A 14726-nucleotide genomic window follows, 5' to 3' on the forward strand; every position below is an offset into this window, starting at 1 on the left:
TGTACTAACTCCCTTCATAATTTTAAACACTTCAATCATGTCACCTCTTAATCTTCTTTTGCTTAAACTGTAAAGGCTCAGCTCTTTTAATCTTTCCTCATAATTCAACCCCTTTAGCCCTGGAATCAGCCTAGTCGCTCTTCTCTGGACCTTTTCTAGTGCTGCTCTGGCCTTTTTGTAGCTTGGAGACCAAAACTGCATACAGTACTCAAGATGAGGCCTCACCAGTGCATTATAAAGGTTGAGCTGATCTATTTGTAATTAACCTGTAACAATATAATGGTCCACGGGATGGCCATACTATTCTAAATGCCATAGCTGCTTTAGCATTGTTACTCTCACTTGCACCTTCTTCTTCTACTTTCAGCTTCTCCTGTTAGGGGTTGCCACAGCGGATCATCTTTTTCCATATTACTCTCGCTGCACCACTCGGAGCAGCTGATCGGAAAGAGAATTATCGGTAAACAGAATCAAGCACATGCTGCCTCAGACGTTTGCTATTTGAATTGCTCTCATCCGACAAACGCTTCAGACCCTTTCCTGTATGGACCTCGCGGTTCAGAACCAGCTTCATCCCAAGAACTATAAAGCACTCAATCACTCCATCAAGTGCTCCTTATAAAACTGTTTGTACTTACAAGTACAATCACTTCACTGTAAACTTGTAATAGTTATAATATTGCACAATCTGCGCCACTTTATAAAGCGCGTATTTACATAAGATGACAATATCATTTTTAAGATGAAATGCAGCAAAATATGTTTATTACATTATAGAGATAAAATGTTAATGTCATTTAAATAATCTGTATTGTTAATAATTAAACATGTGAGGACACGGTGTTGCAGCGCCGCCTCACGCTGTATTCCTGCTGGGGCTGGCGCGACACTGGAAAGATAGATGGATAGAATAATTAAACATGTACAACGAAGATATTTCAATGTTCCTTAAAAGTTTTGAAGAATCTGTGTTCTAAGCTTACAGATGGCTTAACATCTATTACAGAGCTGATTGTGTGGCGATTGGTTACTTGGAGAAAGAAAAGGAAGGACAGGAATTGGGGGTTTGAAAGAGACAGTACTGCTGTAATAAATTATTTCATCGAAAGTCGCACATGGCACAGCAAGCATCTTGAGGGAGGCAGGAACAATCTGTGGACGAGGCGCCTGCTCGTCACTATCACTGCGCCACCGTGTTCCCCTGTTTAATAACATGCTTTAATTCCTATCATCATGAAAGTTATATCAAGTACACATCTCAGTATTTTAATTATTCAGAGAGCTGTAATATCACGAATGTAATGGATTCTGTGTCCTGTCGGTGGAAGAGAAAGTCCATTTAAGAAGCATGTAGTGATTCACACATAGAGCACATAGAAGATCAAATACAAAACAAAACATTTAACGTGCTACTTTAGTTACGATGGTATTAGAGAAACTAGTAAATTTAACAATTTAAAGATGAAGTTTATGATGTTCTACTTTAATGACAAAATAAACTACGTGATTGAAGTGGAAATTTCGAGATTAAAGTTGGCATTTCGAGCTTTTTTCTCACTGTGTCCCTATTTTTTTTTCTTTTCTCTGTACCTTAATAAGCTTTCATATGACACTCAGACGGTGGGCTACGACTCGCCTTTTCACGGTGACTTTGATATCTGACCGCTTCTTTTTTTTTTCGGTACTGTGCGACTTTGTGAACTTGAACTTTCGAGTTTCACTGACACTGTCACTCGATCAACTTTTGTTGATTATACCACTGTTTAAACCAACAAATAGTATGTTTTTCCTTGCCTACACTTGGTATTCTCTGAAATTCTTCTATTTTCCCCTGTGCTTTTGCCATTGTCTTTTCACAGAAGGCTGAGCTTAAGGGCTATTTATATTGATTTGCATATTCAAAGAGGTATTATTCTGGGACGAGTTGGGGCAGGACAGCAGGATGTGCACATGCGTTACTTTTCACGCTGACCGGGATTTATGTAGCAGAAGAACGTGGAAGTTAGCGTACACACAGATTTATGCATCTGGATTTTTTGTGCGCATGAACATTTCCGTTTTTGTGCTTACGCCATGTTATAGTGTGAATTGTATGCACGACGTTATACATGAGGCCCCAGGACATGATTTAAGAGCAACCATTTAGCTTAAAGGCCACAAAGGTGATTATAGTATTTTATATTCTGCATATTCAAGCAGATCAGATCAACAAGCCAGTGCCTACTCCATCTGTATCGACTTCTGTACAGAAACACTACTGTGCACTCATTTCAGGTGTCCTATCAACACAACCCATGCCTAAATATCAGTTAGCAGTGACCGCTAATTATTATTATAGTATTTTTATAATTTGCCTTAGTGGTTATTTGTTAGGATGCCTGGTTAAATATATTGACGTTTATTTTGATGGCAGATATTCAAAATTGTGCTCTACTTATATTCAATAAATGACATTGGACCAATTTATCTTTTTGGTTGTTGTTTAGGAGTAAAATATGATAGTTCTACTGTTGCTGATTTCACCTTTGATATTAGCAGCAGAGGTTTGCATTTCAGTGATAATACAAGACTTTCTGCCCGCTCTCTACATTTATTCCACAAAAATGCACTACACTGAGTGAATGTTTTTTTTTTTTTTTTTTTAAACCAGCACTCTTTTTCAGCTGAGCTCTTATAATGATTACTGATTGAAGCAGACAGACATTTATTGGAAATTTGAATGCTGAAGTGATAGCACAGTTACTCAGATCAAGGGTGATCAATGTTGTTTTGTATCATAGCAGTCTGGTAAATAACTCTAGAAAAAATGCACTGAGGTTTGAGCAGGACAAGATCTTTAGTAGCCCAACTCTTTTTTGGGTCATAGTTAACAATCTCATTAGAATAATGTCCCTAATATACACAGGCACCATATAAGACCAAGCAAAATGTATCATCTATTATTTTGCTTTGTTATTATTTTTGATTTTTTGATTTTTTTTAGTGACATCTATTGAAGAGATGATGTGTTTTTTGTCTTAAAGAGCAGAATTTGAACAGAATGGTGCTTTCATTAAAAATGTTAAGCTATTTCACTTATCGAAACAAGAGTTTAAAATGAGACAGAGAAAAAAGAAAATGGCCTTTTACATTTTTAGAACATTCTTAGGCCAGCTTAACCCAAATGTGATGAGCATTTCAATTCACTTGACTGTCTTAATTCTTTTAAACTAACCAATTAAGTGAATCGATTAATTTCATTCCTTTGATTCATCCATAGTACAAAAACAAAACCTGTTGGGGGAGATCCCCTCCCCTTTTGAATAAATCACAAGTTAAATATTTATTTAATTATAGTTTTTATATTTATTAAGTTATATATTAAACATATTAGTAATATGTATTGTATAATGTTAACCTCTAAAAACACAAAGCATGACTTTATGGTGAAAATTCATAATTAAAATTAAAATAAGACACTACAGTAAGTTCAAGTATCATGAGTGAACAGGAATTGTGTAACCGATTCTCAGGCGATGATTCACTGATCCACTGTGCAAATCAAATGATTGAGAATTGTGTGACTTGTCCTCAGGTAATGATTCAGTTCACGAACCAGATGAATGAGAATTGCGTGACTCGCTCGTGAATCAAATAAACAAGAATTGTGTGACTCATTCTCAGGTAACTATTCAGTTCAGGAATCAAATGAACGAGAATCATGTGGCGTGTTCTCGAATCAATGTGAATTGCACAAAAAAGTTATTCATAAATGTGTTATTTCTATATTTCAAATGTATGATGAACAACAGAATAATCAATGACAGAGTTCTTGTTCGCCAATAATGATTTAGTTCCAATTAGAAAGAATCGTAAGTAAGATAAACGACAATCATAAATCAGATGAGCGATACTTTAAGCCAGTTTTTCCCAACCTTGGTCCTGGGGACCCCCTGTGGCTGCAGGTTTTTGTTCCAACCAGATTCCTAATCAGTGACAACACCTGATAGCACTGATCTCATTTAATTAGCTGGTATTATTGTTATTTTATTCTACATTCAGAAAAGCACAGCAGCATGATTTTTACACTTATAAGACATTTAGAATTATTTCTTCTTTTGCTATAGATTTAAATGCTTAACTCTCTTATGTCGATTTCATTATATTTTGCCCTTTCTCTGTGCAGTTTTCCCCCTTCATTGTATCTTATTAATGACAATTAAAAATGAGCAGAGCAGACACCCAGGCAAACAACACTGAATAATCAAAGGCTGCATGTACTTTAGCATTAGACCCACTAATCTATATATTTAAAATCCCTATGTGCGTCCAGGTGTCCGTGTGTGGGTGTCTTTTGGTGAAGTGCGCATGCGCGGGGCACAGTGCTATGTGCGATATTACTGTCAGAGAAAGTTAGAGGCGTTTTACGGAAATACAAACCAGTATTACTGCGAGAGGAAATTAAAGGTATACAATACAGTGACGCATATTACAGCCACATACAAGCCAGTATTACTGTCAGAGGAGTTTAAAGGCATATTACCGACGCGCACGCCTGTATTACCGCCAGAGAAAATTTAAGGTATATTACGGACGTACAAGCCAGCGGACCTACAAGACGGTATCCTTCAATAAGGGCACGCACAGGCATCCTTCAATAAGGGCGCGCACAAAAAGGCGAGCCTCAAAAGGACGACCTCAATTGGGCGCAGCGAATAAAGGCGCGCGTAAGTAAAGATCTGCACCTGTTGCTCTTCACATATTTCAGAGCCATTTGAACTAAATTATCTATGCGCCCTTATTGAATAGAGCCGTACAAGACAATATTACTGTCACAGAAAATTAAAGACACACAATACACGGCGGCAGCCCACGAAGAATGGTCAGCTCAGCAAGTAAACATCAACAAAAGAAAGGCTGAAAGAAAGAAAAATACGACCAACAAAAAGAATGAGGTCAAAGTCCCTTGCCATTTAATATAGACTGTTCCTACTAATGTTTATGCACTACTGTTCTAGCGCCCGTTATTGTAACGGGCTAAATGACTAGTTAGTAAATAATTAATTAATTAAACAATTAGAACACCTGGAACAGTAGAATGAAAATCAAGATGAAAATATTGTTAACAAGAAAAAAATACATTATTCCCATATAACTGCTTGTTCCCAAAACACAGAACTTGGGAAATAACAGTTCACTTAATTAGCCCAGGAGTCCAATAAAAAACAGAAGCTGATTGGAACAAAAACCTGCAGCCACAGTGTGCCCCCAGGACCGAGGCTGGGAAACACTGCTGTAAGCATCTAAATGAAAGAGGCTGATATCATCACACAAGTGCTTTAAACATCTAAGCAAAAGAGGCTGATCACATTACGTATGTAATTTAGCTCAGCTGAATCAGTGTTTGCAAGTCATTTCCCATGGTTTACTGAAAAGAGTCATTAAAAAGAATGAATCGTTTCTGAATTGCCCACCACAAAAAATGAATTCAGAGCAACAGGGGAACAAAGCAGCATGTGCGTGAAAATATCAGTCCTTTGTAGGGTCCTTATACACACACACACACACACACACACCCCTACACTTCTACTTGAAAGGGGTCAGTTTAGAATCTTCATTTACATTAATGTATATGTGTTAGGGGTGTGGAAGGAAAACTGGAGTACACATGCACACGTGGGGAACATGCAGATCCAACACAACAGTAAAGACCCTGGATCTGTGGGGTAGCTAGCATGTGCCAACTCAACATTTTTGTAATGATGATTTTAAATCTGCTGTGGAAGGTCCAAATAAATAATATTATTATTATTACTGTTACAATCCATGTATTCATCCAGGTCAGTGATGGAGGGAGCTAGTGTTTGTCCCAGTAGCACTAGATGTAAGGCAGGAGCTATTTTTTATTATTATTAAATGATTGTGAAAATCTTTTTTTATTTCATCCTTTTTAATATCTCTTTCAGATGAACACCTCACTTTTGGGAAGCATTGGCATGCTGAATTCTGCCCCTCAATTGCGATGTATGAAAACTTACCAGGTGCCACCAGTCCAGCCTGCATCTCCTGGCTCTCAAAATGCTCTCAAGCTGGCACGCCTCATCTGGACATCAAACCGCAACGTCATCTTAATGGCACATGATGGCAAGGAGCACAGATTCATGGTCTGAAGAACCTGGCCTTCCCAGTAGACCCAGCACCGCTCAGGATGTGCTGTTGGAGCCTTGAGCCTTGGAAGTTGGGATTTCTGCTGATCATGTAGTCTTTTTGAGATTGTTTACACTTTTTGGTTGTTTACACATAAGTTGCTGCATTCTTGAAAGGTTTTTTCCTTTTATTAAATACAAAGGAAAGGTCACACAGTCAATGACAGTAACATAAGGAGCCAGCAGAAAGCTGCTGTTGTAGTCAGCTATTGTTTATTATAATAATGTATGTATGGTCTTTTAATTTTTGAATTCTAAGACATTGCAGGATATAGATGAGTGATTTCATCTGCAAAAATGAAGTTGTTTAATGAAATATACTGTATAGAGAACATATCAGAATATGTGACATGATATGAAGAAAGACCAATTTACTCTGTATATCTTGTTATTTAAGTTTTTGGCTCATTTCCTCAAAGTGAGAAGAGACAAATTACATTCATAGGAGTACCTAATATTTTCAATGCAATGAAAGGCTTTCTTTTCCATCGACTTTATGAGCAATTTGTATCTTCCAGGTAGTGGATTAATTGGTCTAATTGTATCTGTCTTAAGATGTACTCCAGCCTTTGGCACTTCCTTTTGCACTTTTCAAAAGGACATTCTTATTCCGTTTTCATGTGACACTGAAAAATAGCAAACTGCTGTATGTGATTGATTACTTTGCTTTATAATTATATTTTTCAGTTTTTATGGTAGACTTCAGATGTACAAAAGTAACTAAGTTCAACATGGAATATTCTTTCAGTTATGACAGCAGTATGCCACTGCTTACTTATAACCCAATTTATCGTGGCATGTAACTTCACAGGCAGTTACCAGTAGATTGTTCTGTTTTTGTCATCACTTTAATTTGAGTATTGTGTGCAGGGGCAAAAGAAGTACATCGTAACAGCTCAAGCATGTTTTGAGTGGAAAGGATTAGTTTGATATGTCCAAATAATTATTACATGTAGAGCTGAAGCCCGCTGGTATACTCATTCATGGCTGGGGATGCTGCATCATGGTGGCTAGCCACTGAATGCACCTGTGACATTTACTGAAACGGTCAAGATCTAAGAGGAATTATATAACAGTCAGATTGCGAGGGCAAGTGGCCAATAGTTCTTATCATCCAAGCAGGGTACGCTGGGTAAATCTTTCTTTAGGCAGCCTCTTTGTTTTCGCCAGGATTTTACAGCAAAGTACAGTAATATTTCTTTCCAAGTATTAGAAATCGATTGCCTTTTTACAGTGCTGGAGTCAAGCAGCCATAGGTTTATGATAAGAAAGTGTGGTTTGTTTCATGGAGGTGTGACCTTCCATTGTAAAGGATACAGAGACAGAAACCCCTCAATTTACGTTTCATTCCTCCAGGAATATTATGCAAGGGTAACCTGTTAAATCTTTGGCAACCAAAGTGGGGCATTTTAATTTAACATTGTCGGGTCTAAAGCTAGGAAGTAACTGATAACAATTAAGAGTATTCTGCACTTGTATCATTAAGATGAGACAGTTTCTCTGACAGGCATGTGTCACACTCTTATAAGTTTAAAATGAAAGGCTTTGATCAATTACCTGGAAGAAAATAACTCAGCAGTAAAAATATCCTGACATCAGGTTGTAAATACACATTTCAAGCAGATGTCATTTCCATATGGTAGTGGCACAGCTTCACAGATCTTTTTGCATGTGATATCAAATTCATTGTCTCATGGTGCGTTTCCATTGGAATTATGAGACGCTAAGCATCAATTCCATATTTTGAAGACTGTGTGCCATCGGGTGCTGCGAAAGTAAGGTAGCACACACAGTGTTTGTGGTTATGGGTTAAAGGTGAGTGGTATCAGACAACAGCTGCCACAACTATAGGCTTTGGCATTTAATATTAAAAAAGAACTCGCAGACGACTGTTGTCATTTTAATATGTCTGAAATCTTTTGTTTTCTTAGCAACTTATGGTTTGCAAACAAGATCTTAAATGGCTAGACCTAAGGCCACCACCTGACGAGTAAATCTCTCATTTGGCTGAATGTTGAAGGTTTCGTGTTGCAGCCAGCATTTTCAGCTTTATAATCGCAGTCAAAATCGGTGGGCACTGCAGTGCATGTGGCAGTGTTTCACCTCCTGGATGATAACCCGATTTGGAGGCAGGGTGTCTGAATTTCACCAGATATTGTTCAGACGTTCCAACTGAGCAGCCTGTACACCAGCCAAGTAGGAGCTGGTGGGGGGCAGGGAGGTTGGGGGTACCAAATTTACACATGCCAGTCAGGCTGAAGCCTTTCACCTGAAGTCAGCTGGAAAGCTGTCATGTTTCCTTGTTTGCTGCTCCAGCTTTCAGTGCAGCTACAGTCTTAATAGGCTCCAGCAAGTGTGCCGCTCGCCTCTGTTTAAATACTGGCTCTCTGCTCCCTAGTACACATATTGTGTATCTCATGTGCTTGTCCATTTTTCCCCTTATTAAAACAGCTAATTTAGTGCCAAGGTGGAAAAAGTGTCAGTCTTTGCTTGACAGGATAAAAGACTTAACTGCTCATTTTCAAAAGAGAGGGATGCTAAATTTGGCTTTGGCTGTTTGCACAGTTAACTGGGACTTCATAAGTTTATCACAGAAATGACTGCGTGTAAAACAGGTATATGTGTCTATGTGCAGGGAAAGGGATTGGGGAATGTGGATTAAATACATTATGTCACAGTTTACTCCATCATTGTGCTAAAATGCTGACTTTACTAATATTATTGGGAATGCTCTAATTAAAAATAACAAATCTACTAAAGCCATAATGCATCTCTTAAAGACAGTTGACGCAAACTGAGACGAAGGGGGTTTGGTCCTTGAAATAAGACTGCTCTCCGCTTCCGTTACTCCCCCTAAGAAGAGGATGCATCCTGACCGTTTGCTGCTGCTGTCGCCACTTGACAAGCCTTTAAAATGCAATCAACGAGGTTGGTTTCAGGCTGCAAACATTAAGATAATAAAAGGAAAATGATTACGCTGTTGTGCTCCCGGACCCAGTGCTTCTTGCATTTTCAATGCTCTGCTCTCAGCGCCGCAGTAAAATTTGTATTGTCACTCCTGTGTAAGCTTTTAACATTTTATTGATTTGTTAGTACTGTATTTGAAACTGTCCTTCTTGTAAATGTAGATGCATAAGTGGCTTCATTGTCAATTTATTTGTAGGAGATATGACATAATGCAGTAATTCCTGGTTGATGTGCAGTAGTAGCTGTGAACCCACTATGTGCTGAACAGTACATGATAATAACACGTGTGCACTCACACTCATTTGCAGATTAGGCTGAGTATGTACTGGAAATGTTATTGTAGTGTGTACAGTCCTGTGTTCAATAAAATATAGAGAAACAAAATGCCTCGTTTAGTGATGCTGCACTGTTCAATACCGTGTCCTTTTAACCACCCGCTGCCCAGCGCTTTGCTTAACAATTACTGTGCTCTCCAATGGCACCGGTCAGCATACCTCGAGTGCGGGCAGAATATCAAACCAATTCTGAATTAAAGCTCAAATATTATTATATTATATTATATTATATTATATTATATTATATTATATTATATTATATTATATTGTTATTGTAAGTTGACTTTGGTTATTTTTCTTTAGCAGCGATTCTTGCTTCTGCCTCTGCTGTAAGAGTGTTCCAGTTCAGTTTATGCACCCATTGGCTTTCTGTGTGGAATTTACACTCCATGTCTGTGTAGTTTGTTTTTTGATTTTTCCTACACTACTCTAGTTTTTCTCCATGTTAAGTTAAACAGTGAATATATGTGAGTGCACTGTGATGAACTTCAGTATTGCAAGTCAAATTAACATTTAGAGATCAACGTATCTTGAAATGCAGTTCATCTTTTAAGATATCTGAAACACATTTCCAGTTCTCAAAATTTGTTCCTTTACATTTTAAGATAGCTGCAATAATACATTTTGAGATACTGAACTTGCGCTCATTTCAAGAAATCTGATATTCATTTTCAAAATTACTTTCTATCAAATATCCCAATTTTTTCAATGGGACTTCCGGTCTATTTAAGATGATCTTGAAATACATTTGAGATATCTCAGAATGAGTAGGAAGGCATTTTGAGAAATATTGAAATGCATTTAAAATATCTGAAAACAGTGAGGAAGGTAATTTGAGATATCTGGAAATGTATATATGACTTCTTCAATTGGATTGTCAGTCATTTTCCAATCTGCTATATCCTAACACAGGGTCACGGGGGTCTGCTGGAGCCAATCCCTGCCAACACAGGGTGCAAGGCAGGAATAAACCCCGGGCAGGGCGCCAGCCCACCGCAGGGCACACACACACACCAAGCACACACTAGGGACAATTTAGGATCGCCAATGCACCTAACCTGCATGTCTTTGAACTGTGGGAGGAAACCCATGCAGACACGGGGAGGACCTAAATATTTAGATATCTAAATATTATTTTCAGAAACCTTGAAATAAGTTTGTGTCCTTTTAAAGATATCTTCAAATGTATTTTAGATATCTTGAAATACATTTTAAGATACCTGAAATGGAACAGTGACCATTTTAAGATATCCAGAAATAATTTGAGATATCTAAAAGGTTTTTTTTAAATATCTGAAACATGAGTGGATATGCAGATATCTGAAATACATCTTAAGACACTTGGATTTCACTATCTTCGTTTAACATCCAGACCATTTTGAGTTACTAAAATGCATTTATACATATCTCAGATGCATTTCCAGATATTTTAAAATGGCTTCTGGTTTATTTTCAGATACCTGCAATCCTTATGTCCTGGCTAAATTGCCCTCCACAACCTTGTCCATTCTGGCCCCATAATCATTCTCATTCCCTTACTGACTAACTATCACAACCGAGTAGCTAAGGTGTGGTGAGCATACTTGTGGAAAAATGGCTGCTGTCATGTCATCCGGGTGGATGCTACACATTGGTGGTGGTTGAAGTGGTTCTCCGCTGTCAGTGTAAAACACATTGAGGATGTTAGAAAGATGCTAATTAAATGTAATGTAATTATTATTTCAAGATATCCCAAAATAACCTCTTGCTCATTTCCAGATATCTCAAATTCTTTTCACCCTGTCTTAAAGTATGCAGGAAGTCCAATTGAAAACATAAGCCATTTAACAGGAAGTTGTTTTGAGATGTCATGAATTGCATTTCAGTTATTTCAAAATAACAATTTATTTTATGATATCTCTGAAAATGTATTTGGGATGTCTCAAAATGCACAGGATTTTATTTCAAGATATATGGAAATTACATTTGTGATATCTTAAATTGCCTTTGAGGTATCTCAAAATGAACAGTGTTGTCATTTCATGGTATCTTGAGATTTATTGGAGATATCTTAAAATGGATTTGGAATAGCTTGAAATAAATACATTTTTATATATTAGTGGTTCATTTCCTAATATCTTAAATGCATTGTGAGATATATCTGAAATGTTAATTTGCCTTGCCATGTGCCAACTAATGTTGCTGGTATAGCATCTTGCTCCCCTCAGCGTTAACACTGCATTAGACAGGTTTATGTTCTTTAAGGCTATCATGTTGTTGTCTCTTTGCTCCAATCACTATCTGAATGGATTTTCCACCATTTCCCCATGAAGAGCACCATCTAATGCAAATTTAAATTTTTTATTTAAAAAATAAATAAATTACATAAAATCTTGGCCTGGCATGGAGAAGCAGTGATTAGCACTGCTGTCTTATAAGCTCAATGTTGTGATTTGATGTCCTGCGCCCTGTCACTTATCTCCATGGCTTCCCCACCTCATTTCCAGTTAATTGTCCAGTACAATTGGGCTCTATGATGGGCTTCCCCGTGCTTTACCCCAATGTCACTGGAATGAGCGCCAGGCCTTCAAGCCTAAACTGCATAAGTGTGTTAGAAAATGAGTGGGTGAATGATCTTTGAATGCATTTTACCACAGCATTTTATGGCACAGTGTGTGTTAAAGGAAAATATAGGCTTTGCCAATATGTAATAAAGCAAGATTATTTTTAGAATCCATACAGCTGTGAAGACAAAAGAAAGAACCAGAAGGCCCTGAGGAATGAAAGAAAAAATACTGGTATATGAGACAATTGAAAGGAGAAAGGTCACATCAGGTATTTAGACATCTTTACCAACAACCTTATGAATAAGCAAAGTATAGTATCATGTGTTATTTATTTGTTTATTTCTGTTCAGTTTACTACTAAAAAATATTGTTGTATTGGCTGTTATGGTTAAGTCATTCCTAACCCTCATGATGTGTCCACAGGCAAATATTTGCATTGTTTTGTATGATGTGTAGTTGGTAGTAGTAGCTCAAGGGCTTGGCTGTAATATCTGTGATTACTGCTAATTTATTTCCAGAGTATTAAGGTTCTGCAGACCAGTTACAGAGTGCGTCATTGACAGCCGAACATAGCACAAGGCCCTGAAAGGTTTCCGTTAATGACAGCGCCAAGCCGAGTCGTCAGACCCTTGGAATGCATTAAAATTCGCCCGAGCTAAGCGTCACGCGATATTAGGCCAGTCAGGCAGGATCAGAACACATATCAACTTAAAACACCCGGGAAAGATATGACACTAATAGGAAGGTAAAACCGGCCACTGCAGGTTGAACTTTCACCTTTCACCCTAGCAGTTCACAGACATGGCTGATGTTGAAAAATCAATACTTTGGAGTCAGTAGGGAAATATTTCTAGCCTCTAACTAGAGAATGTGTTCTGACAAGGCCAAGCTAATACATGCAACAAAGGAGGGAGAGAGAGAAAAAGGGAGCCATTCTTAAAGTCTGACACTTCAAGGTGTTTCTACACAATGGAGCAAGGAGAGAAAGAGCATCAATAAGTACAAATACCAAAGGTCAATGGCAAAGCAAATGAATATCAAAACATGAGGAGCGGCTTGCTCTCTGACAAATTACGCCATCACAGAATGCTAAGTATATGTGCATGCTCTTCGACAAAAAGTAATTGTAGATTTTCTTAAGTAGATGAATTCTGATTGCTTTGAGCTACCATACAAAAGAGAGGCCATGAGTAACGACAGGTTTAGGGTGTACCTTGGACTTCACTATTTTTATTAATACAATCCAAAATACTGAATGTTTAACGGCACAAAATGTCCATTTAACCGAATTTCACAAATTGATTCACAGCCAATAATAACGTCAATTGTTTGATGATGTACTGTAAAAAATGGATTCCACAAATCCTGAAGGTCAGGCAGGTTTTCTAGTATTAAAATCACTTAAGCTGAAGCAGATAGTGTGTTCAGAGAGGCTGCTGCCATTGAGTGGGAGCTGTTTAAATAGTAAAGCCCTTTATTACCTTGCTGGCCTGTGATTAGGAGTGATTGGAGAGTTCTGTGTGTGCTCCTTTATTTGCATGTCCACATCCACTGCTTTCTCACTCCCTTAAGACTCAGCGGAAGGCACAGGAGCAAAAGGAGTCAACATAACAGAATTTCAAAAGGCATACAGCCTGCCGGTTTAATGATAAGAGTGTGGATTACACCTCAGCATGGCTACTGATACTGTCGCCTTTGCAGGACGGCGATCAAGACACAGTTCCTTCGTTTTGAGCTCAGGTCCTGAGGCATGCTGTCTTTGCCAGTTCCAGCTTACTAGAAATGCATTTTTTTGTATTGTAAATAGTCCATCTGTCCAGACTGCAGAAAAGAAGCATAGGCTCAGAACAGCAGCTTGTAAAATCTCTTCACTTCTCTATATTCTTATTTGGCCTTTCTTTCCTTAAGATAATTTTTTTTGCCTTGTTTACATAAACATGGTGGGGGGGGGGGGGGGATAATAATGTTTGTCTGATTTGATTCTTTATTCTCTAGCCTTTCAAACTAAAGATATTCTCTAGGCTGGAAGCACTTGATTTCTTTAAAATGTTGTGGAGGGATTTGGCCATCAGGTGTCACTGTGCAGTCTCCGAGGGAGTGAAGCAGACACATGGATGCTGGTATCGAAATGGTCTTCATGTATAATTCTTTCTTCCTTTTTCTTGCTATACAGTGTTTTTCAATAGTGTACATAAAATTATGCTTTTGAAAATTACAAAGTAAATTCCAAAAAAAATATAAGTTTACACTTGACTGCAGATTTGTAGGCTACTTACCACTGTATACAGCACACTGTAAAGAGCAGACAAGGCTCTAATGCTCCAATGGTAATGCTTTCCAGCAGATTTACTATTTACATTTCATTTATTATTGATTTATTAATGTAATTGTTTTCTTTTATGCATACATTTTTCAGGCAGTCATTTTATAACCCACTTTGTCCTGAACAGGGTCGCAGGGGGTGCTTGAGCCTGTCCCAGCTAGCATAGGGTGCAAGGCAGGAACAATCCCTGGACAGGGCGCCAGTTCACCGCAGGGTGAGCACACACTCACACCCCAGCCACACACTAGGGCCACTTTAGAATCACCAGTTCACCTAGATGCACGGCTTTGGACCGTGGTAGAGCACCGAGGTGAACTAGGACACAAACCCTGGTCTCCTTACTGTGAGGCAGCAGCACTACCACTGCGTC

The 14726-nt window shown here is 38.2% G+C and overlaps 1 protein-coding gene across 6 annotated transcripts in view; it reads left to right on the forward strand.

Annotated features, from left to right (window-relative positions):
* LOC114652243 (WD repeat-containing protein 7) overlaps nucleotides 1-9536 on the forward strand; it is a 535548-nt gene extending 526012 nt beyond the window's left edge. For all 6 annotated transcript variants that reach the window (XM_028802521.2, XM_051928322.1, XM_028802524.2 and 3 more), the window contains one exon: nucleotides 5946-9536. In XM_028802521.2, the coding sequence (XP_028658354.1) occupies nucleotides 5946-6149 (204 nt within the window). In that variant the 3' untranslated portion in view covers nucleotides 6150-9536. The remainder of the gene's footprint in view (nucleotides 1-5945) is intronic.
* Nucleotides 9537-14726: the final 5190 nt, after the last annotated feature.

This window comes from Erpetoichthys calabaricus, chromosome 5, assembly GCF_900747795.2.
Source record: "Erpetoichthys calabaricus chromosome 5, fErpCal1.3, whole genome shotgun sequence".
In the NCBI taxonomy this organism is placed as follows: domain Eukaryota; kingdom Metazoa; phylum Chordata; class Cladistia; order Polypteriformes; family Polypteridae; genus Erpetoichthys; species Erpetoichthys calabaricus.